Source organism: Triturus cristatus, chromosome 7 (assembly GCF_964204655.1).
Source record: "Triturus cristatus chromosome 7, aTriCri1.1, whole genome shotgun sequence".
Lineage (NCBI taxonomy): Eukaryota > Metazoa > Chordata > Amphibia > Caudata > Salamandridae > Triturus > Triturus cristatus.
The window spans coordinates 542,740,003-542,766,447 of NC_140590.1; the positions used below are offsets into that span (position 1 = coordinate 542,740,003).

Genomic DNA, 26,445 nt, shown 5'->3' on the forward strand with positions numbered 1-26,445 from the left:
GCAAAACTTGCAAACAAATGCCACTTATTCATCCTTCTTTAGGGGGTTTTCGATATGGGTTGCCCCTGGAGTTCCCTTTGCCCTGAAGTATAGGGAGGCAGAGGTGGAGGGCAGATACATACTAGTGCAGGCCACGTTAGATGGACAGGAGATAGCAATCCTGAACTCCTATGGCCCCAATGTGGATGATCCGGTCTTCTATGCCAACTTTAGAGATATAATGTCCTCTGCAGTGGGGGTGGATGAATGGGAGACTTTAATTGTGTGATAGAAGGGTGACTGGATCGCATATTCCTGGAGATTTTACTCCGAGATACTACAAGACCAAGAGGGAAAAGAGTTTATTGCGAAAGCCCTGGGGGATTACAATGAACTAAATTGGACCACGGCGGGAATCTGAGCGTTAGAGTGGGAAGCCCTTAAAATGGTCCTGAGGGGCCGATGTTTGAGCCTCACATGTGGAGTACGATGCATCCTTCAGGAGACACTCCTCGGAAAGGAACATGACCTGGCAGCTCTACAGGGGGAGGTAGGAGGGGTGGAGCAGATGGCAAGAAACCAAAACAGAATTACTGAGACATGGTATGGATTCACGAGACATTGTATCGTCGACTACTACACCCGCAGGGAGACAAATCAGGATGACTCTTAGCTTGGATCCTTAGGCGGGAGTTGCCTCGCACGGATGTGCCCTACCTCGTGAACCCCAGAGGAGGCGAGGTGCGCGCCCAGAATAATATAGTGGAGGTGTTCAGAGGGCACCTTGACAGGCCTATGCCAACTCGGGAGACTACCCAAGAGCAACTAGATGAGTACCTAGGAGATTTGTTGCTCCCACGATTGTGGGAGGAAGGGAGACGAGCTCTGGGCGAACCACTGACAGTGGACGAGATACAATCTGCTATTAAATCTCTCCCACCCGGGAAGGCGGCGGGCAGTGACAGGTTCAGTGTGGAGTTTTATCAAGCATTCTCAAAAGTGGTGGCCCCTCACCTGCATGAAGTGTATACAGAGGCATTGAAAGAAAAGGCGTTCCCCCCCCCCCCCCATCATTTTGTGAGGGCATTGTAACAATGATCCCAAAACCAGGGGCAGTGCTTTCTGATCCGGCCTCCTATCGCTCAATCACGATGATAGACCTAGATATGAGAATTCTGTGCAAGACTTTGGCAAAGAGACTGGGACCGGAGATTGGTCAACGCAGACCAATATGGGTTCATACCCGGTAGGAACACCACGATGAATATCAGGCGGCTCATGCATGAAGTCGAGGACAGTGATTAGGATCTTGCATTGGTATCCATTGATGTAGCTAAGGCATTTAACACAGTAAATTGGTGTCAACTTAGGGGGTTCTAGGGAGAATGGGGTTTGAACCCAGATTCCAGTCCTGTGTGGGCCTGCTCTATTCCGAGCCTTATGCCAGAGTCCGGCAGGAGAGACTAATCTCAGCACCCTTTAAAATCCAGAGGGGTACCAAGCAGGGGTGCCCATTATCGCTTTTGCTATTTGCACTGGCGCTGGAACCCTTGGCTGTCAGAATCAGGAGGGACATGGGGCGCTACGGGACACGGATTGGTGAAAGGGAGCATCTGATACCCTTGTACGCCGATGACACTTTATTTTATCTGACGGCGCCGGCAGTTTCGCTCCCATGCCTGTTTCAATACTTTGATGCCTTCAGTGACGTCTCCGGACTATGAATCAACATGACTAAATCCATGATATTCCCAATGGGTGGCATGTGTTGTCGAGACCCCACAGCGCGCTCCCCCTCCCCCCATATACTTGTGAATCTTGGTCACTCATACCACACAGAAACGGATGTAATGTAATATCAATCGGGTGGTGGAGTGGTTGGCCCGGTCAGTCACCTTCTGGAACACGCTCCCCTTGTCCCTCATGGTGCGTATAGCAGTGGCCAAAATGGTGTTCCTGCCGAGATGCCTTTACGGCCTTCAGCATTCACAAGACACATTACCGAGGTTGGTGTTTAAAAGACTTCACTCCCTGCTATTAAAATTGGTATGGGTGGATGGCAGGTACAAGGTGAGCCGAGAGACACTGCAGCTGCCAATGGAGATGGGGTGGTTGGCTCTACCCAACATGGAATTGTATTACATGGCATCGCAGCTACAACATGCAACTGTACGCAGTTCGGACCGTGGACGCACGGTGCGCAACGTTCGCCGGATTTTTTCCGTTTCCACCGTGCGCGCACGTTGCGCACACTCCGCGATTTTTTGCGAAAAAAATAAAAAAAAATGTTGGCCCTTGGGGGTCCTTCTGGGACCCCCTGACAAATGCTAGGGGGTCAGGATCTGTCCAGCCTGCCCCCTTTTCACGTTCTCAACCTTTGTTTTTCACCCCCTCAGAGTGCGAGGGACAAAATGGCGGCCGACACTTCCTGGTTTCGACCGATTCGAATGTTTACTAAGATTTAACAACCAATCAGAATTGTGCACGCGCACGGCAGGGTGCGCGCGTATAGATATATATATGCTTTTAAATGCTATTTTCTCAGGAAATACTGAACAGATTTACACCAGACATGCAAAAGGCACTTCTTTGACCTTATGGCTACCTCTCTGCCAAATTTCGCGTAATTCTGTTCAGCCGTTCGGGCTGTAGCTGCGACTAAAGTCCCTATGGAAAAATCCATGGGGAAAACGCGTTTTGGGACCCCCCCTTTTTCTCGGCCCCCGCTTGACGAATCCCCACCGAGACTTTCAGGGAAGGAGTGGAGCGCCCCATTAGTTTTGAAAATTTCGCGAGGATTCGTCAACCGGCGCCAAAGTTATTCAAAATAGAATTTTGAGATTTCCTATGGAAACTCGGTCCTAACTATAACTATCTACTGGCGACCGCCAGTAGATAATATATATATATATACTTGAAGATGAAGGATCACAAGAAAACAACAGCCAGCCAGGGCAAAAATCTGGATCCCAAAGGATACAATGAGTCACAAAGAAATAAAATATCCAAGAAAGAAGTGACTCAAACAGATAGATTCACCAAAGAACAAAAATATATTTCCACTACAACGTTTCAGCTTCCGCCTTCCTCAGGTAGTACAAGATGGTTTGCTCTGTGGCTGCACAGATGACAGCTGAATTTTCAAAAAGCATCATGAGTGAGGATTCCATTTGGAATGTGGAATCAATGCAGTCCAGAGAGCTCTTGAGATATGCAGTAATCAGGTTGTGTTGTCAGTAATGTTCAGTCCATCTGGATGCAGTGATTTTAAACGGTACATCCAGAAGTTTTCCCTAGAGTCCAGTAGTTCTTCCTTTGAAACATGTTCCACGGGGAAAATCTTCAAATCTGATAGTGAATGATCCACAAGGTTAAAATGATTGGCTACAGGCTGGTCAATTTTCTTATTAATTATTGCAGATTTGATTTTTGTTCTTTGGTGAATCTATCTGTTTGAGTCACTTCTTTCTTGGATATATATATATATATATATATATATATATATATATATATATATATATATATATATACACACATATCCATGCACTGTAAAAATGTCAGATGTGTTGGTTGCCCCAGTATTTACATAAATAACAATTTGAAAGCCAATTTTTTTTATTTTTTATAGCACTGTCGCACTACAGTAGTTATCAAGCACTATAAAACTAAAACAAAATAGTGGCATTTAAATTGTTATTTGTGTACATGTGATGTAAAGCGCTCTGACACCATGCATTGGGTTAAGTAGTGACGGGTGTCCGAGAGCTTTACATCTCACATACAGATTATACATTGACAATAAATCGTGTGTACATCAGTATAAAGGATGCGTTACTTAAGACAGTGAGCGTTACAAGGTGTGGGAGCCACATGTCCTTTATACCTCACTGTGCTATATTAGAAGGATTACAAGTTCTACAGTATTGGGGTGTCTTTCATAGATTCACATGCTTGAATAATTCTCCGTCGTTGAAGTGGGAGTCCCACGGTACATAAAATAGCAATATATGTATACATATATATATATATATATAGTATAACAATAGCATAGCAAAAAAATTCCATAGGAAGTATTGTAACATAGCAATCAATAGGAAAAAAGTTGTCACTTTATTAGCTCGTCCAAGTCATTAGATATAGTCCAAACTCCAGCCAATCAGGCGTCAGCACCCTCTAGAATCTTCTCCCCAGAGGCTCAGAACCTCAGATTTTCTACCGCTCTGCTCTGCTCAGTACTTCAACTCTTCTCTACAAGAATTCTGCATACATCTTCACAGCAATGTCTACTGCTAAGAGATCACTCTTCAGACACTGTGAGTCTTGTGGAAAATTGCTACTTCACTCTGAGGACCCACACAAAAAATGTATTTACTGCCTACATCCTGACCATCAGGTGAGAGATTGTAAAATATGCAGGACTTTTCCTCAAAGGACCTTAAGGGACAGAGAAGGTCGACTACTTCTGTGGCTACAGAAGCTTAAAATGAAGGATGACCCAGTTTCTGATGTGGAGAGTGATTCCTCTCAAGACTGTTGCCTCTAAGAAAAGGGCTAGTGAGGCGGAGACTACATCTCCTAAGGCTAAGGTGCTGAAAAAACATCACTCTTCCAAGCATGAAGACCAGCCTTCATCATCTAAAGGGACTCCTGCTCTCCCTAAGGGTCAACCTACACCGTCTACGCCCCTGAGATCTAAGTCTCAGGCGTCAAAATCTCTGTCAGAAACATGTTTACCTCAGAAAACTGGTCTATCGTCGACGAGCTCGTCGTCGATTCCGCCGTCGACGAAGTCCTCTGTCGTCACAACTACGACGACTACTTTCTCTTCGCCTAAACCTGCTATGATGATGTTGTCGACGTCTTCTCCGTTGACGGTGGTCTCAGTGACGGTGAAGCCTAAGTCATTTACTTTCTCTCTCTCTTCGTCGACGAAGAGAAAGAAGAAACTTTCGTCGACGGACGCTGCTTCATCGACGGGAACCTCCAAGGATCTATTGGTTCTGTTGACGCTAGCCTTGTCGACGCCTGTCCAATCGACAGTTGCCTCGTCGACTCCTGCTTCGTTGACGGTTGCTCCGTCGACGGTTGCTTCATCGGTTGCGTCGTCGACGACAGTAAAGCCTTTACAAATGGAGAGTCAAGTATGTTTTTCGGCGACGGCTGCAGCCTCGTCGGCGGAATCTTTGGTTTCACCTCCAGGTTTGATGCCTCTAGTGCCCTTGAAGCCTTCAGGAGCTCTTTTGCCATCTTCTGAATCAAGGAAGGGCTCGTTGCTTCAACGTAGATAATCTTCAATGGACCTTTTGTTGCCAATACAAGCTTCTCCAAATCTTCCAGTGCAGCTGTTGGATTATGGGGTGGACAAAGAGGATGATAGATTTCAAGCAGCTCGTAGTCCATCAGAGCTCCTCATTAAGTGCCAGGACATAGATGATGAACAAGACTATGACTAGTATTCAGAGCCAAATGTTCAATCACAGACTGAAAATCTGGCTGCACAAATGCCTTTATCACTCATTTCAAATTTGCAACACATGCTGGATGACTACTACTGCCGTTTCCCTCCTTCAGAACCAGCTTATTCGATTTCTCAGGCACCTATCTCTCCACCTTCTTCAATCATTGCGCCGCCCTCTCCTACTTCTTCGGTGGCGTCGACTGCTCATTCAACTGATGAGGACAGAGAAGAAGGGGAGTTAGATGATAGATCCCTACTTACTGAATGGGACAATTACCAAATTCAGGCACCATCACCTACTACTCCTACTCCTGTTGACTCTCCATCTGTGGATATAGGTGGATTTCATGTCCTCATGGCCAGCGCAGCCAAGAGATTTCATCTCCCTATGGTCTCAAAGGATGAGGGTTGTTTTTTATTTGATTTCAAGAGTCAACCACAGAAACAGGTGCGGGCGATTCCTATAATTGATTTTATCTGGCAGGAGGGGTTGAAGGTCATGAAGACCCCTGCCTCCATTACTGCAGTCCTGCCCCGCATAGATAAAAAGTACAAGGCACCAGACAATTCACCAGCCTGTTTAATTGGTCAACAGAAGCCGAATTTGGTTATTTCGCAGGCGGCTCAGTGTCGTGCCAGGAATCCTCTCCATTGGGAAGACATTTTCCACTATGGCGGCAACTACTGTCCGAGCAGCTAATTCCCTTGCCATTCTAGGCCGCTATGATAGGCAAATGTGGTCGGACATTTCTCCTTTTATCGATCTGTTGCCTGAGGACTAAAAAACCGAAGCTTTAAAGATTATCCAGGAGGGTGAGAAGATCTCTGCCGAAATCATTGATTGCACAGTGGATGTCTCTTCCATGGGTTTTTGCCAATTGGCAGGGGCAGCAGTCCTCCGAAGGCAGGGTTGTTTAAGAGCTACCTCTTTTCGCCAAGAAGTGCAAACGGAAATTATTGATATGCCTTTTGACGGCTAATCACTTTTCGGGCAGCACATAGATCATGCCCTCCAAGCAATAAAAAAAGATACTGACCCCGCACGTGCTCTGGGCACTTTACAATTTAAGAAACAGCCTTTTCGTGGTGTGAGGGGTCGTGGTTCCTTCTATTCCTTTCAAGGAGGTTACAATCAGAACAGACAGTACCAGGGACAACAACGTTACACTTCCTCACAGCAACAGCAAACGTATCGTCAACCACCAGCTGCCTCCTATAAGCAGTACAGAGGAAAATCTTCCTACAGAGGCAGAGATTCCTCAAAAAAGCAGTGACAGCCGCCACCTGCCTACCACTCTGCTCAACAACCCAGCCAAAGTTGGGAAACGAATCTCCCATTTCTTCTCAAACTGGTCTGCCATCACTACAGATCGATGGGTTTTAGACATAGTGTCCAGAGGACACAACCTAGAATATGTAAAATTTCCCCTAAATTCTCCTCCCAGAGGTCCTCCTCCTGCACATCTGAAGGAACTCTTATGCCAAATCAATGTCATGTTACAAAAAGGAGCGATCAAAGTGGTTCCAAACTTACAAAGGGGTGCAGGTTTCTATTCGAGATTCTTCCTAATCAAGAACAAATCGGGGGATTGGCGCCCCATCCTGGACCTTCGTTCCCTCAACAAATTTCTCAAAAAGCAATCAATTTGGATGTTATCTCTCCAAGAAGTACTTCAGTTTCTATCTCAAGGAGATTACATGACAACACTGGACCTTCAAGATGCCTATTTTCATGTCCCCATCTTACCCAGACACAGAAAATTCCTGCACTTCAGAGTGGCTGGCAGAGACTTCCAATTCAAAGTCCTCCCCTTCGGCCTCCACTCTGCGCCCCGAGTGTTCACCAAGGTTTAGCACCTGTGGCAGCACATCTTCGTCAAGTGGGCGTACACATTTTTCCCACAGTCATTTGCAGTGGCAACGAGACACACTCAAACATGCCGGTCTCTGTTTCAGTCACTGGGCCTGTCCATAAATCTGGAGAAGTCACACTTCACCCCCTCTCAAGTTCAGACTTTCTTGGGAGCCATGATAAATACTCAGACAGCAAAGTCGTATGTCTCAAAGGAAAGACAATGGATTTCCAAGCTGGCATCTCTTCTACGTGCAAGAAAGTCTGTTTCTGTTCGACAGTTCAAGTCGGTTCTGGCAATGCTATCTTCCTGCATTCCCCTAATTCCCAACTACCATCTCAAAATGAGACCATTACAAGAGGAAATCGACAAACAATGTCATCAGGTCTCAGAGTATTTCGACGATGTGATCGTCATCACTTCTCAGATGCACAAAGCGTTGCTATGGTGGAATCACAAAACAAACATGTCAGCAGGCCGCTCCTTTGTAGCAGACGATCCAAGTTTCATTCTTACAACAGATGCTTCCCTCAAGGGATGGGGGGCGCATCTTCAAGGTCTCACAGTCAAGGGTAAATGTGATGCTCAGCAACAAACTTGGCACATAAACCTTCTGGAACTACTGGCGATATTCCTGGTGCTACGATCTTTTCGCACCCTTCTTCAAGGTGCTTCAGTGTTGATCCGGATGGACAACACTACAAGCATGCATTATGTGAATAAACAGGGAGGCACAAGGTCCACTTTGCTATCCCTACAAGCCCAGCAGATCTGGAACTGGGCAATTCAACATAAAATAACTTTAACAGCAGTTCATGTTCCAGGAGTGTCGCAATGCTCTAGCGGACTCCCTGAGCAGGTCACTCTCGTCCAACTACGAGTGGGAACTTCATCAGCCAACGCTGGACAACATCTTTCAGTGATGTGGACGGCCCAATCTAGATCTATTTGCGACCAGTCAGAACCGCAAATGCCCATTTTACTCAAGCTGGCTTCCCCAACCAGGGTCGTGCGGGAATGCCTTTTTGATGAATTGGTCAAAAATGTATGCTTATGCTTTTCCGCCGATTCCTCTAGTCCCAAAAGTGCTTCGTAAGATGCGGAGGGAGCCATGTTGCATTCTTCTCATAGCCCCCAGGTGGCCTCGCTAGATTTGGTTTTCATAGCTACTTTTTCTGTCGGAGGGCAATCCAATTGTACTTCGTCCAATTCCGATCTTCTGACAATGGCCCAAGGGCAAGTATGCCATCCGGATCAAGCATCTCTGAAATTGGCGGCCTGGCGCCTGAACACTATGAGTTTTCCAACTTAGTGATTCCTTCGGACTGCAGGGAGGTCCTTGCTAATGCCAGGGCACCTTCCACTATCAAGACCTACAAGCTTAAGTGGAAACGGTTTTGCCTTTGGTGTGAAGCTTCAAATGTTCACCCGGTTCATTCAACGCCAGAGCAACTTTTGCCTTTTTTCTTACAATTAGTCAAATCTGGGTTCTCATTCTACCCTTAAAGTTTTTCTGACTGCGATTTCCAGGTTTCGACAAGATGGTTCCAATTCTCTTTATTCTTCTAGAATAATACAACAATTCTTCAAGGGTTTATTTCGGATGTTCCCGCTAATACGACACCCTCCTCCGTCTTGGCATTTAAACATGGTGTTGGCTCAACTCATGAAGTCCCCATTTGAACCCATTCATAGGGCTGAGCTTAAATGTATCTCTTGGAAGACTTCATTGTTTTTGGCTCTTACTTTGGCTCGACAAGTCAGCGACATACAGGCTTTTACTATTAAACCGCCTTTTCTTCGATTCACCAAAGATTCAGTGGCGCTCTGCACTAACACGGCATTTATCCCAAAGGTGCCTTCTGATTTCCAATTAAATGACTTAAAGACTTTTTTCCCTAATCCTCAGTCGCCAGCCGAAAAGGCTTAACACTCTTTAGATGTCACAAGGTGTTTAAAATTTTATCTGCAAAAGACAGCCACTGTTCGAAAAACTGATCAACTATTTGTTGCGTACCACATGATGCGTAAAGGACATCCAGTAACCAAACAGACTATCGCTAGATGGATATCTAGTACAATTTCTTTCTGTCATCAACAAGCGGGGAAGACACTTCAAAGAACGGTCAAGGCACACTCTACCAGAACAGTCTCCTCTTCGACTGCACTTTTTGCCGGTGTGCCTCTTCATCAAATTTGTAGAGCTGCAACATGGTCTAGCAGACACACCTTTACCAAGCATTACTGTCTGGAAGCTGCAGACAATGCGGACCCACCGTGGGGCAAGCAGTGCTACATAATCTTTTTAAATAAGGTGAGCCTCTGTTTCTTCCCTCCTCCTGCACAGAATGTACATTATGATGTATGTTTTTTAGATATATATATTGTCATGCAATGATATATATATATATAATATATGTGTGTGTGTGTATATAAATATATATAAAGGATTACTCGAACAGGAAGAATTTAATTACTTATACTGTGCACACCCTAGGTTACCGATTTTATATCTGCTTCCCAAGCTACATAAAGACATGCAAAATCCGCCAGGTCGACCCATAGTATCATCAATAGGGTCCCTATATGAAAATACATCTAGATTCATAGATTACTTTTTGAGACCTTATGTTGTAGCCTTACCCTCTTATCTAAGGGATACGACTCATTTTCTAACCATAATAGATGGTATACACTGGGAAACAGATTATGTTCTGGTTTCCTTGGATGTAAGCAGTTTGTATACCAGTATCCAGCATGAGTTGGGACTCCACACTATTCTACACTTCTTCAAAAGTAGATCTATCTCACTCTTACATCATTCTCAAATGCTATATGAGATGATTGAGATTTGCCTCAAAAACAATTTTTTCATTTTCAATGACATCATATACCGACAGTCACAGGGCACTGCTATGGGAACCTGCTTCGCCCCCAGCTACGCGAACTTGTTCATGGGCTGGTGGGAGGAGCAGGTGGTCGCCAATATGTCGGAATTTACCAATGTTGCCCTGTGGCTGAGGTATATTGATGATATTTTTTTCATCTGGTGTGGCGATGAGTCATCAGCTAAAACATTCATTGATAAATTGAACATCAACACATATAATTTACAGTTCACCGAGAGGATCAGCAAAAACACCATTGATTTTTTGGATGTTCGTGTGGAAGTCAATAATAATCAGTTGACTACCAAACTATTCCGCAAAGAAACTGCGGGTAATAGCATCCTCTATGCGAACAGTAGTCATCCACGCAACTTGGTACGCAGTATCCCTTATGGAGAGCTGCTTCGTGCGAAAAGAAACTGCAGCACAGCAGAGGCGTACAAAAAGGAGGAGAAAATTATGTGTGATAGGTTCAAAGAGAGAGGATATAGTGCCAAAATTGTGAATGAAGCTAAATCCAGAGTTGAGACCAAATCCCGCAATGATCTTATTTTCTCAAAACCGAAAGTAAACAAACAAGAAAATATTAGATTTATCACCACCTTTTCAGAACAAGCTCAGGAGATCCGAAGGATATTGAAAAAACACTGGCATGTGTTACTTACCGATGAACATCTTAAGGATGCTCTCGGAAGCAATCCCCAAATGACATTTAGAAAAGGGCGCTCCTTGAGAGATGAACTCAGTCACAATCACATTACAGAGATAGGTTGTAACATCAACATGAACAATGGGGGATTCAGATGTTGTCATAGATGCAAAGCCTGTAGACACAGCAGAGACTGTGATAAGCTGCAAGTACCTAATTCCAAAAGAGAATTTATTATAAGGAAAAAACTTACTTGCAACACTACATACTGTGTTTACGTTCTTATCTGCCCCTGTGCAAAATGGTATATTGGCAGTACCAAACACACAGCCAAGAAAAGGGTGCTTGAGCACCTACGTGCCATTAAAAACAACAACAGAACGTACCCCATTGCCAGACACTTTTTTGATCAACATCTCCAAGACGAGACCAAGGCTAGGATGGTGGTGATTGATTCGGTTGATTTGGGAGTTAGAGGAGGCAATAGGGAATTGTCCCTGAGAAAACTAGAATCCCGCTATATAGTGGATTTTGAAAGCATGGCCCCGAAAGGACTAAATATGAGTGAGGAACTTGCAGTACATCTGCAATGAATTTGTGAGAATATCTTGTCAGCAGTGTTGTTTAGTAGTTTTAAATTGTACATTTGTATTTTTTTTTTTTTTTTTGAGTTTAGAAAGCTTTATTAAATATCATAATCCAAGTAAAACATCAATACAAAAGAAAGACCAAGGCAATGTAATAGGTCAATGGAAAAAAAAACCTAAATCGTACAATCTGAAAAAAGTGCCATAGAAAGATAGAGAATATACATATGTAAAAAGCATTTTAAGGTTTTGAGTAATGGGTAGGGAGGGTAGAGAAGAGAAGAGGAAAAAAGGGAGGGGGAAAATGTAACCATTATACAGAATAAACATCATATAAGTATAGAAGTTAATAAATGAATAAACATATTAAGAGAAGCTGTATCTATAACATGAAAAAAAAAAGGAGAAATAAAAACAGCTATTTAAGAAACAGATCGGGAAAGAAAATTGGTTAATGGCAACCATAACAAATCCTTTTTGATCAAAAGGGGTACAGTGGTGGCAAAAGCACGGTCCATTCGGTGGTGATGACATAATAGATTCCACCATGCATTATATGAGATCTTGGAAGCATCTTTCCAGTTGGTCGTAATTATCTGTAGAGTAATGGCTATATACAAGTCAATGAATTTACGAACATTAGCAGAAACATTCCATATAGGAGCCATACCACCTAAAAAAATATGAACAATCTCAAAAGTGTGGTCAGTAGCTAAGATATCGTTCAGTTTAGACCAAACACGGGACCAGAGGGATTTAACCAACGGGCAGTGAAAAAACATATGCAAAAAATCACTATTCTCAGAGGGGCAAGACCAACATTTTTTAGAGTCAATCAATTTAAAGCTATATAAATCGGAAGGGGTAAAAAAAAGTTTATTATAAAAAAAATACAGAGTCTGTGTGGTACTGGCAGAACGTGAAGCAGTGTGCAACTTTAACCATAAAGAGTTCCAAATTTGGAGAGGAAACTCTTGGGCTAGGTCCAATTCCCAGGAGAGTTCAAGCTTGGACTTAATTCTTGCTGCAGGAGAACAAGAAAGTAACTTGTAAATAGCAGCAGCTTTAAGGGGAATAGAGAAGTCCGGGAGGGGGAAAATGGTTGAGTCAGCAGTAGAAAGTAAAGCGCCCTGAGAAATAAAAAGATCTAAAGAGTTCTTGAGCAAGGGATACTGAGAGGAATGAACATTGGAGAGGTGAAAAGAATCTCGAATATCAGAAAAGTCGCGCAGGGAGTTATTACTAAGTAAGGAATCGAAAGTAATGATGCCTTTATCTATCCATTCTTTCCAAAAAAGTGCTCTGTGATTAATCTTAATGGATGTGTTGTACCAGATTGGGATTGAGGAAAGGAATTCCAACTGCGAAAGAGAAGAGCGAAAGACAGAGAGGGCGAGTGCCTTAGAGTGTCTAAAGATTGGCGTAAGAAAACGTTGTGGAGGATGAGATAACCGGGCAGCCGTAACGAAAGAAAAAGGCGAGAGCTGGGCAAGTTCTATAGCGCTCCAGGCTGTTAGAGGGGGGTCAGACAAGTCAGATAGAAATGGCCAAATCTGTTTCAGAGTAAAAGCTGAGTGAAACCGAATAATGTTGGGGAAATTCACTCCGCCCAGATCTTTAGGTTGTTGAAGACGAGAGAGAGAAATCCTTGCCTTACGTTTATTCCATAAAAAGGAGGTAAAAATACGGTTTATAGTTTTAAAAAAATAGAGTGGAAGGGAGATTGGGAGCATTGAAAGGTAAAAATTGACTATAGGGAGGAGCATCATTTTAATGGTGGCGAGCCTTCCCCACCAGGATAAAAAAAGGGGGGACCAACGTTCTATAAGGGAAGAGAGTTTTTTAACAATATCCTTCTGGTTAAGCTTTATCGTATCTCTAATGGTGCTGGCATACAGAATACCTAGACATTTAATATTACCTGAGTTCCATTCAAAACCCGAACCCTGAAACATATGAGGAAGGCAAAATTTATTAAGTGGCAAAACCTCAGATTTATCTATATTAAGTTTATACCCAGAAACCAGAGAGTACTCTTGTAACAAAGAAAAGAGTGCGGGCAAAGAGGTGGACGGGTTAGAAATATAAAGCAAAATATCGTCCGCATAGGCCGTAAACTTAATATCCATGTTTTGAAATTTGAAGCCAGCATACAATGGTGAACGGCTAATCTTTTCTAAAAAGGGCTCTAGAGCAAGAATGAAAAGAAAAGGAGAGAGAGGACAACCCTGTCTAGTGCCTCTATGCAAAGAAAAATAAGAGGATTGAGACCCGTTAACCCAAATGGAGGTGGAGGGAGCAGAATATAGTAACTTAACATAACGAATAAAGGGAGGACTAAAGCCATGCCAACGCAAAGCACCAAACATAAAATCCCAACAGACTCTATCGAACGCTTTCTCAGCATCTAAGGTAATGGCAGCGATTGGGGAGTCCATCTTTGAGGCCAGGTGAATAATGTTAAGGAAGGTTCTCGAGTTGTCAGTGATGGATCTACCTTTAACAAACCCAGATTGGTAAATGTTGATAAGATCAGGGATAACTTTGTTAATGCGAGAGGCCAAAACTTTAGCATACATTTTACAGTCCGTATTAATCAAGGAGATGGGTCGATAATTTTTGCAGAGGGAGGGATCTTTATCTTTTTTGGGGATTAAGCATAGCATAGCCTGAGTGAAAGAACCTTGAGACCTCCCTTGAGCCACAAAGGAAGTAATCAAAGAAAATAAATGGGGTAAAAGGAGATCCTTAAAATGGAGATAAAAACGAACCGTGAAACCATCTGGGCCCGGGGTTTTATCCTTGGGAAGAAGAGTAATAGCAGTAAGTAGCTCCTTTTCTGAAGGAGGAACGTCGAGTGAAGAGAGATCCACAGACCTATCCGAAGGCCAGGGGAGGGACTGAAAGAAAGAGTCTATTTGAGAAGACGAGGGGACAGATTCGGGCGTATAAAGTGTAGAATAATATTGAACAAAACAATCGAGAATTTTATCATCAGTATGCTGAGGAACTCCATGCGAATCGGTTATAGTAATTATTTTAGATTTTTGTTTTTTAATTTTTAGATAGTTAGCGAGAGACTTACCAGCTTTGTTGCGCCCGCCATACATTTTGGAGTGAAAATTGAGGAGGGTGGTACTCGCAGAGTCCCAAGAGTGCTTGTTAAACTGCATTTTTGCTTTGATAAGGGAAGAGAGTGATTCCGAGGAATTAGTGGTGAAATAGAGATGCTCTAGATCTTTAATTTGTTTAAGAATTTGGGCCGCTTTCTTTTTTCGTGAGACAAAAGCAATAGTAAAACCTCTGGCAGCAGCCTTGAAGGAGTCCCAAATAGAGTGAAAGTGAGGAGTGGAGTGAAGATTATTAATGAAGAAATCCTTTGCAAAAAATGTAAATTGCTCGACAAACTGTGAATCTAGGAGGAGCGAGTTATTGAAGCGCCACCGCCTAGAGGTGGGAGTAGGTGAGGGAAAGTCCAGGTCAGTAATAACCGGAGCATGGTCAGATATAAGAATTGAGCCTATTTCTGAATTAGTCATAAATTGGAATGAATGTTGTGTGAGAAAAATATAGTCAATACGGGAACGTGAGGAGTGTACTGGAGAAAAAAAGGAAATTTCTAAGGTATCGGGATGGGAAAGTCTCCATGAGTCAATAAGACCTCTGGAGGAGACAGCATTAAAAAAGGACTTTTGCATTTTGTTGGGGACATATCTAGTGTGTGATTTGCGGTCTAAAAATGGGTCCATTAGTTGGTTACAATCACCTCCTACAATCAAATTATCACTTGCATGCGAGGATAGAAGCTTAGAGAAGTCCCTCCAAAAGGTCAGATCCACCCCGTTAGGGCCATAAACGTTACAAAAGGAAAATTGTGTATTATTAACAGTAACATCTAAAAATAGCCACCTACCACAAGTATCATGGAATTCATTGTGCAATTGAACAGATAATGACTTATGAAACAAAATAAGAACACCATTTTTACCATTTGCTGCTGGAGAACAAAATGCCTCTCCAACCCATTGTCTACGCAACAACGATAAATCTTGAGAATTAAGGTGGGTCTCTTGTAACAGTGCAACATGACATTTCAACCTTGCTAAATGAGATAAGACACGTTGCTTTTTTACAGGGTTGCGAACTCCTTTAACATTCCAAGAAATGACACGAAGACCATTCATTTGTGTAAAGAAAATAAGGATAAGCCGAAAGGAATATGGAATTTAGGACAGGAAAGAGAAAGAGGAGCAAACGGAAAATAAAAATGAAATGCACAGGTGCCTGAATAAGTAATAAGTGACAGAAAAAATTGAAGCAGACAACAGCCGCAAATACGTTGGTGAAGATATAAAAGAGAAGAAGGACAAAGAAATACCATGAACAGAAAGAGAGAAAAGGAAAATATGATGTGTATCAGATAGTGAAGAGGTTGCCAGAAGAGTAGAGATGACAGGAATAAGAGGTATGAGGAATGGGAGGGCAAACAGCAAAAAGAGGGAAAAAGCGAAAAGGAGAAGGGAAAGGATAGGGAGAAGGGTGCAGAGGTACAAAAACCCCCAAAAGGCATCAGAAGGAGGGTGGCAAAAAGCCAATAGACTTTAGCCACGGAAAACAGTTGAACAAATAACATTACTGTGAGAGGGGGGCGACGAAGACAAAAACAGCCGCGCAAGAGAAGCATATAAGAGAACAAACCACCATAGAAGTAAAAAAAAAGACACTGATAGACAAAAGACTATAAATCGGAAGACTAGAACAATATAGAAATCAAATAGGACAAGCGAAGGAACTTACCAAACATCTAGGGAAAGAGACGGCAACAGAAGGGGTAGACACTGTAAACAGCAGGATGGGACAAAAGGATGACCATGACAAGAGCACCACAAAGGGGAATCCTGCAAAACAAAGGAAAAACAAGGAATGAGCACAGGAAGTATAGGGACTATCCAACTTCTAAGTAAACATTTAATCAAAACGGGATAATTCTACACTTTTAAAAAGAAAGAAAAACAGCTAGGATTTGCTCAGTTCCATAAGTTCTCCCTTGTGAGTATGAATAAACTTCCGCAGGTCAGCAGGATCCTCAAAGCTATAAGTTCTTTCCTTATAGGTCACTTTGAAAAAACAGGGGTGTATTAAACCATAGCGTGCGTTCATAGATCTCAAAGCCGGTGTGAGGTCCAAGAATTCCTTTCGGCGGGAAGCCGTAGGCTTGGAGACATCCTGAGTGAAAAAGACCTTGTGCCCAGACCAGATCATTTGCTTATGTTGCTTGGCGGCCTGGAGAATCATCATAAGATCTGAGTAGAGGAGGAAATATGCTATGATTCCACGAGGTTTAGATGCAGAAGATGCATTTCTTGGCCCCAGACGATGGGCACATTGTATATTAAAATCTGAGGATTTCGGGAGGCCAACAATTTGAAGAACTTGGGATTTAAGGAACTGAATCATGTCCGACCCCTCTGATCCTTCAGGAATACCATAAATGCGCAGGTTGTTGCGCCTATTGCGATTTTCCAAATCTTCCGCCACTTTCTTGAGCTGGCCAACTTCTTTGGTGAGAGTGTCAACTTTAGTAACAACATCCTGAGCATCACTGATCCTCTGCTCCACCTCAGACAATCTTGTATCCATACTAGACCACTTGTCATCTAACCTCTGAAGCGTGGCAGCAGTGTCCGTGATAAAAGGACGAATAAGGCGCAACTCCTCCATAATATCCTCAAGAGTAAGAGGCAGTGGAGATTTATTTGGGGAAGGCGGGTCCTTTTTGGTGCGTTTAACCGAAGGGTTGCTTGAGTCCTTCCTTCCCCCAGTAGAGCCTCCGTGAGGCTTGGTAGAGTGTACGCCCTCCATACTGACAGTGCCGCAACCAATTATAGCAAAAATAAACAATGGCGGAATACAGGCAGAACTGCAGAAAAATTGAGTAGTCAGCAGCAAGAGGAGGCGTTGCAGACGATGATTCCCACTTAGATTAATTACTAGGAGAGACAATCTGAGGAACCACAGAAGCCACCAGAGAGACCAGGCGCCAACAGATAATTGCTCAGAAAGAAGGCAGAAGGTGAGCTAACGCAGCCACCGCCGCAAAACCACCAAAAAACATCAAGAATCTGGCTTAAAGATTCAGTGGCAGCGAAAAAATAGAAAAAAAACGCTGAAACGCTGAAGAAAAAAAAAACAAAATGGCGGCCGTCATCTGAGGGAAGCAGAAAGAACGCAATTATGGTAACAAAAAGACCGCATTTCGGTCAACAAAACTTGCCAAGGCAGTCCCTGCAATGTCCCAAAGCCGAATCCATGATCAAAGCGGAGCTTCGTTGCCTGGAAAAGGTGCCTTCATGCTTGAATCGGCGTTTTCCGAGCGGAGCTTCTCACCCGGCGGCCATCTTAGATCGTCGCGCGGCGCGCTCCCCCTGTATTTTATTCTAGATGGAGTCACACCTGGTATTACATGAATTCCGCATATAAAGAAGGATGCATTCTTTCACACATGTAATGATATTTTTTGATATGTGGTAACAGAAGAAATTTTGCCCACTTGGGCATGATTGGGTTGTAATATTATAACTTGTTCCTTTGGCAAACAATTAACAGTCACATGATATTACGTTTTTGTTATAACCATTGGGTGAAACATTGTTACTGGAAATCTAAAAGAAACCAAATATTATGGTTACAGGGAATTTGTTAATTTTTATCCAACCCTGCATATATATAACCTTGTCAATGCAATGCTGTTATTGTGTGAGACATTATGAACTTATGCCCACTTGGGCGGTATTCAAGTCGGTAACTTTATTTAATTATTTAGTCTCACAAGTATACAACATTGCTTTTGTCAATGGTTAGATATTAATGATTTTCACTTTATTACAACGTTGTTTCACATATTTTATTTTTGTGCAATGTATGTGAGTTATCTGCATTCTATTTTGATCCGTTTACTTCATATGCTGCTGATACTGTCATACTGTTTTATCGTTACAAAATGGCTGCCACAGTAACAAGAAACCTCTTTACTTTGGTGTGACTAGTCCATCTTCTTATGTATTTAAATATGATGTGTTGCACTACGATTTTGAGCGTGAACAAGCCGTAATGGCGAAACGCGTCGTTCAGCACTTGAAATAAACTCTTTGCATTCGACTTTGGAGTCCGAGTATTTCTCAGCAATTTATGAGACTTCGTGGAGTATATATATATATATATATATATATATGTATATATATATATATATGTATATATAACTGACTATGTACAGTTTTTGGAATTACTGCTATCTACTCTGATTCAAGCATATGAATCTTTGAAAGACACCCCAATACTGGCGAAGAACATAAGTTACTTACCTGTAAACTGTGGTTCTCCAGTATTGGTGTCTTTCATAGATTCACATGCAACACACCCACCTACCCTCAGAGGCCCCCCTCGTTTACTTGACTATTATGTCACTCTTGTACTAGAAAATCTGAGGTTCTGAGCCTCTGGGGAGAAGGTTCTAGAGGGTGCTGACGCCTGATTGGCTGGATTTTGGACTATATCTAATGACTTGGACGAGGTAATAAAGTGGCAACTTTTTTCCTATTGATTGCTATGTTACAATACTTCCTATGGAATATTTTAGCTATGCTATTGTTATACTATGTATACATGTATACATATATTGCTATTTTATGTACCGTGGGACCGTTTGATGACGGGGAATGATTCAAGCATGCGAATCTATGAAAGACACCAATACTGGAGAACCACAGTTTACAGGTAAGTAACTTGTGTTCTTATGAACTGCAAGTAACAAAATGATCTCTCTTAATAGCAGTAACCCACTTACATAAATTAAAAATCTGTCACCTGCGTATTAAATAATGTGCTTTGCAAGAGGCACATTAACCCTCTATGCTACTATAATTCAAAACTAGGACTAGGCAAAGCACAGATCCTCTATCAAATACAATATAACCTCCAGAGTTATCTTAACATTATTCCCTGAGATTTAGCTGGCACACAAAGATCTCTGCAGCAGGTGCCTTAACCCCATAAGATATTTATTTTAAAATACAGACATTGCAACGGAATAAGGAGAACCGATTTACTGCCACATTTCTCCATGTTTTAATTTCTTTGTGGCAGGGTTTAAAAATAAAAATGTCTAAGTTGAGGCGCAGAATTTGCATGTGGGTTGCGTCCATATTTTGGCACAACCCCAATGCAAAATCTAATTTGTTAACTATTGTAATGTGTTCAAATGTTTGTAATCCTGATATACCTACTTAAACATATGTGAGGTCTTGAGATCTGATGTCGCTTCCTGTCCGGTCATGTATAGTAATGTCACTTCCTGTGATGCCACATGCGATGTCATGCGCCATAATGTCCCTTCCTGAGATATCACGAACGGTGATGTCACACCCATTCTGCCTAACTTGGTGAGTCCCCCCACTTTAGTTTTTTAGGACTTGAGCCCTGCGTGCACACTTTTAGTAGTCTTCCCTGAAAGTCCTGAAAAGCTTCTCACAATAGTGTATGAATACTTACTTTTTGTGCGACTTGGGCCACTGCAAAATCCACATGAAGAGGGACCAAAAAGAATCAGAAGCCCCTTCATGGCATCTTGAGGTGGAATGTACTTGCCACCGGTCAATTATTGGCCTCAAGGGCTCCAGGGAACTGTAGATTCGATCTCAGACTTGTGTCAGTTTAGTTACTCCCTCACCTTTCCCTCTTCCGTTCATATATGCCTGGTCCAGATCCTGTGTGTTTCATTCAGCCTGTCCTGAGGCACAGCCTAACCTGCACTTCTTTTCTTTTCACCCACAGCCGAGGCGAAAGCTGCGGAAGCTGCAGCCAGTGCATACTACAGTCCAACGAACCCTCACACTGTCTACATGCCCATGGTACGTTTCATCAAGTACTGACTACTTACTACACGATGCAGAAATGGGTCTCTAATATTCAGGGTGCTCCCCTGCCCCCCTTTACACAGTCTCAGTGGCACATTACATGATACTAATTGCCAACTACCTTACTTTTGATAGCAGATTCTCGTTCAGATAATGGAAGGGGTGCTCAAAGTATGAAAGATTGCAAATGTATAACTTGTAAAACATTAGAATTCCTTCTGTAAATTTCAAAAGAGAACATTTAAAGGTGTCCCACTATTTTGTGTACAGGGCGCGACTCTTCAGCAGCTCGCTTGCTGATTGCATTGTGTATATGATTTGCACTGCTGCAATCAGGTGATTTTGTTTTTTTTCTACTACAAGTTACCCTTTGGGAAGATGTCCGCTGTTTTGAATATGGTGTTCTTGTGGCAGCAGAGAGGTGTGAGTGCAGTACGTCGGACGTCCTTGATTCCTACACCCCTCCACCCCCCTTTTTTAATGTGGATTTGTGATAGATTTTAATTCTGAGCATGGAAATCGAGATGTGGTGGGACAACCTCTGAACTTGTGTGGCTCCAGAATGCCCTTCCTCAGATACACATAAACTACTGTATTTTTTCTCCTTCAGAATCAGCCTCCTCCGCCGTACTTCCCACCAGAGGATAAGAAAACCCAGTAGGCTATGCCGGGCTGCTCCTTGCTTGTGAGAGTCCTGGACATCATCTGTTTGCCACTCCTTCTATGGCATGCTGCTCTGCGAGAAGACTATGATGGTCCATGAGCGTAAAGCTTGACAACTTGCTATGACAACTGGCATTGTGTCCTTCTGTGTTGTGACTCTCTCCAATTCTGAACGAGGGTTGTATTCTCCACCCTGCCATTACTTCGTTGAACACCTTCTGGAATTTCTAAAGACACTCGACTCGAGATGTCTTCCATCAATTCAAGGGAGCAGAAGACATCTTCGCATCGTCTCCTGGTTGTGTTCAGACGTGGCTTTCCTCATCTGTAGTGCTTGTCAACCTTCTTGGTCAACCTAAAGGTTCTGTTGCAACTTTCCCTTTGTTTTCGGTGTGCTTTGGATTTGTTGACGTTCCACTGGTGATGTAGCCTAGAGTGGGTTACTGCACTCTTGCAGCTGCATAGGGAAAGCATGGTTTATCTATTCTACGGTGGGTCACTAGACTCTTGCAGCTGCATAGGGAAAACATGGTTTATCTATTCTACAGTGGGTCACTGCAATCCTGCAGCTGCATGGTAAAAGTACGTGTATTCTAGCCTGCAGAGGGTCACTGCGCTCCTGCATAACGAAAGCACGGGTATCCTAGCCTGCAGAGGGGCACTGTGCACCAGCAGCTGCATAGCGCAAGGATGGGTTATCTAATCTGCAGTGGGGCACCACACTCCTGCAGCTGCATGGTGGATGCATGGGTATCCTAGCCTGCAGAGGGGCAATGCGCTCCTGCAGCTGCATAGGAAAAGCATAGGTGTCATAGCTTGCATTGGGCACTGGACTCCTGCAGCTGTATAGTAAAATCATTGATGTCATAGCCTGCAGTGGACACTGTACCTGTGTAGGAAGGCATAGGTGCCCTGGCCTGCAGGCGGCACTGCACTACTTCAGCTGTAAAGTGAAAGATTGGGTGACCTTGGGGGGGATGCGGGGGGGGCACTGCACTCCTGCAACTTTTCAGTGACAGTCTAGGTAGCTTAGCCTCCAGTGAGGTGCTGTTCTCCTACAGTTTGATAGTGGGTGATCTATACTGCAATGCACCTATACTTCATTGGGGCATTGCACCCCTGCAGCTGCATAGTGAAAACATGGGTCACCTGTCCCGAAATGCAAGCGTTTGTTACTTGTCCTGCAAAGGGAACACTGCAGTGGCATAGTGAAAGCATTGGCGACCCAATCTGCAGTGAGTTATTTCACTTCTGCAGATGCATAGTGAAAGTAGAGGTGACCTAGTCTACGGGGGTAGGGTGAGGGGGCACTGCAGTCCTGCATGTGTGTTTTGGAGGGCCAGATAACCGTGCCCGCATGAGTGCAGTGCCCCTTTGCAGCGGGTTATTGCACTTCTGCAGATGCATAGTGAAAGTAGAGGTGACCTGGTCTACGGAGGTAGCGTTAGGGGGGCACTGCAGTCCTGCATGTGTGTTTCGGAGGGCCAAACAACTGAGCCTGATTGAGTGCAGTGCCCCACTGCAGAATAGGTCGCCCGTGCTTTCACTAAGAAGCTGTAGGAGTGTAGCGTCCCACTGGACGCTAAGCTACCCCCATGCTCTCCTTCAGCAGCAGGTTGAAAGCATGTGTGACCCAGCCTCCTGATGCGGCTTCGGGGAATCTTGGGCCAGTGCATGTCAGCAACCTGAAGCTGATGGTGTTCGAGTCTGTCCCACCGTTCCGACCCACAATCACAAATCTTGAAGCAGGTTAAATGTATCCACCGTGGTGGTGTTGTATCTAACTGGCCACTGAGAACAGTTTAACCAGCAGGTTTAGAAACTTGCAAAACGGTTGCTAGACCATGTCGTTTTCCCGTGTATGTGTTTAAGACTTTGCTTTTCCATTCTGAAATGTTTACGGTGAGCGAGCAAGGCAGGCTAGCCTCTTCAGAAGACTTTAGCACGTACTTACGAGGCTTCCTGTGCTAAGAGAAGCATCTGACCCAAGTACCTGTGGAAACAGAAACAACTCAAGCACGCTTTACCAATATGCGTGGTAAATGCATTTTCGTGGTAAATGTTATTCGTGGTAACGCATTTGCGTTGTAACGCATGCGTAGTAAAGGCATGCGTTACAACGGAATGCGTTGTAATGACATACACCACTACAACGCGGCCGTTTCCACGCATAACAGTAACCACACATGCATTACAACGCATGCGTGGTTACCACGATTGCCTTTACCACGCATACCTTTACTACGAGATACGTAGTAAAGGCATGTGTGCTAAAGGTAATATAAAAAAAGGAGGGGTTGGGTGGTATCCCCCCCCACCCAAAAAAAAAAACCTGATTCCATCGATGTGGAGGCAATCGGAAAGACACTTACGCTTCCTCTTTACGACGTGCGACGCAGATCGGAAGAGCTTCCAGAAGAGAGGACGTAGCGAGGTAAGGGGGAATTTAGTTTAAGGAATTAATGAGGTGTAGCGAAGGGATAAATTTAAGGGTTTGTGGGTGGGGGAATCGCACAGGGAAACATTTTTAAAGTTGAGGGGAGGGGAATTTATTAGAAGAAAGAAGAAAAAAGAACATTTACCACGAAAATGCCTTTACCGATATGCGTGGTAAATGCATTTTCGTGGTAAATGTTATTCGTGGTAACGCATTCGCGTTGTAACGCTTGCGTAGTAAAGGCATGCGTTGCAACGGAATGCGTTGTAATGACATACAACCCTCAAGCACAGAGATCTGCTGAAACACACCGCATCGTTGGATAGCCCCTTTCATGTCGACCCGAACTATCTGTACAACGCCCATCATCGTACCCCCTGCTTACTTATAATATCGGGTGTTAACAGTGAGGTAAGGCTGGGTTGTTCTCTATCTTTCCCCCTGTCTGATGTTCCTGCTTCTCACTTTCTCATGCATACACTTTCTTTCCGTTCCTCTCCCTCTCATCTCCTATACATTCTCGTCATGGAGGTGAACTCAGTGCTCCGGGGTCACAAAGGGAAAAGTTGCCCTGGATAAACACAGAAGGACTGTACGCTGATTGAGAGGAATACTGGAAAATGTGGTATTGCCCTCAGGCATGTGCCTCAAAGGCCAGTGAGAAATCTGTCCTGTCAAGGCGAGCAGTCTAACCCTTTCATGATCTTGCCATTACAGTCCAATCTACTTCTGTTAACCCAAAACTATCTGGAATCCAATTGTATGCTGTCAACCAACAGCGCAATTCGGCACTCTTGAAAGGAAGGCTTTTAACCTTTTCATAAAATATTTTAAAGTCTTTGTCAGGTCAGTGATTAAAGTTAATTCCCTAACATTGCTCTCATCACCTGGATCGACCTGTTACTAGGAGTACTGCTACTAAAACTTGATACTATTAATGGAGCCCTACAGATAGTTCCCCAGGGTTCTGTACCAACAAATCATGTGAATCTAGCTTTCCATGGCGCAGTGCTCTCCCGATGGATTACATTAGAAACAAAAAAGAGCACCTTGAAGTCAATTCCAGCTGTTGTAAACAGCTAGTGAAACCTTGTTTACGCCAGACAAACAGGATTGTTGCTGGGTACGTGCTACTGCTCTGGCTGCGGGATTCTGGATTGGTTCAGTGAGGCCGCACATATTTTTGACACACCAGTGAACAAGCTGCAAAAATCCAGCCAGGACCCTTTGACACCTCATACTATGGTAGCTGTTTTTTGCCCTCCTCTTCATGGAACAAATGCAGTTTGGCCAGGAACCATATGATTTACTTGATGATACCTAGATAACAGATGGCCGACAATGAGCTTCAGCAGTCTAACTCCAGAATAAAGTTTGGATGGGCTTTTCCTGATGCACATATGCTCATAAAATGCTCAATCCTGGTGATGGAATGCCGAAAATCAAGTTTTTCTTAACACCATCCAGGCCGCGTCGTGTTGTATGACTTCTCAGAGACTGTACAGTTCTTATACATCCTGTTCACTTTTACTTCTAAAGTGAAGCAGTAGCTGGGTGTACATCTAGATATAAAGAAACACACCTTCAATTTATAATTATCAAATTTCAGATGGGAAGTATATCACCCCTCAGATTGGCAAACATTCCACCCTTCCACGCAGCCGGCATGCAACCCTGAGATTCTCATAAAGTGACGTAGTGAATGTTCCTTTTATGAAAATCATGTATGGTGGGCAGTCGTTTTGTTTGACTTGGATACTTTGAATATTCCATCTCCTAACATCCCATAATGCCAGCATTCCACCTCCAGGATTTCCGTATCATTTCTATTCCTTTCTTTCCCCCTTGTATTCCCATATATTGAGCGTTCCATCTGTAAAAAGCCAATATGGAATGCTACCACCCCTTGTATTCCCATTTCTTCAGTCCGAAATCAGTTCCCAGTATAGGAAGGTTCTATCCTGGACAACACCATATGATTAACAGTCAATTTCTGAATTTCTACACACATTGAAGATCTCTGCATGTCCAAACTTTCCTATGAAGTCTAATCCTAACTGTGCATCTTTTATGTCATGAGCTTTTGTCTTTGAGAATCTTCTAGAACCAAAATGTAATCCTCTTACTCCAGGGTTTTCTCCTCTATCCTGGAGATTCCTGCCTGGTGAGCTTCATGCCCTGAACATTTCAATGCTGTTAGAATTCCATCTTTGAAGTTCTGAAGTGATTAACATGCACTTTGAGGTTTCAGCTTATAGAGTTTTGCACCCTTAGAATGTCTGGGTATTCATTCCATGTAAAGACTGATACTACGTGTTACACTTTCCTCCCATCACCCGGAGAGTGTTGTACCTCCTGCATCTGAAAGTCACACCCTTAAAACTGACAGTCCATCTACACACTTGATAATCCCATCACTGCACATTTTGCCGTCACTAATCACGACTAATCTAGCAATGTAAAGAAATGTTTATTTTCACCAGTTATTTATTTGAAATAGGTCTATTAATATATTAAAGCGTGACTAAAATGCTGTGTAATGGGGTGCATTTGAGTTGTATGCTGAACCTGTGAAATAAAATATTCTGAACTACACAAGCGTCTTGTCATTTTGCTTCTTTTCTCACTGACGTGTATAGAAGGGTCTCACAGACATCCACGTTTATCCCTTATGGACTTTTTTGGCTGTAGAAATGAGGATACCTGTGCACTTGCCTATGTATCAGATAAGCATTTGTCGTCTTTTAACTCCAGTCCTGTCTCCCTCAGTTATCCCAGTTGGAATCATGTCCCTTCTGCCTTCTTGTCCCAGTAATTAAGCTTTATCTCGACTCCGAGTTGATCTTGAGTGCTCACCTTTGTAAGATATCACAATCTGAATGTTGCATCCTACACATAAAATTAAACCTGTTTGTCCCCGCAAAGAGCCTGTACTTCACATCTGCAATTCAGATAACGGTCCTTTCCCTGTTTGATGGCCTCCTTGCAACCTACCAGAAAACTTCATTGTCGTATCTAT

General features: G+C 43.3%; 1 protein-coding gene across 1 annotated transcript in view; it reads left to right on the forward strand.

Moving 5' to 3' along the window:
* The window catches only part of WBP2 (WW domain binding protein 2), a 286,481-nt gene extending 260,457 nt beyond the window's left edge, over positions 1–26,024 (forward strand). Inside the window, exons 7-8 of the mRNA XM_085616964.1 lie at positions 20,244–20,320; positions 20,937–26,024. Coding sequence (XP_085473090.1) covers positions 20,244–20,320; positions 20,937–20,987 — 128 coding nt within the window. The 3' untranslated portion in view covers positions 20,988–26,024. The remainder of the gene's footprint in view (positions 1–20,243; positions 20,321–20,936) is intronic.
* Positions 26,025–26,445: the final 421 nt, after the last annotated feature.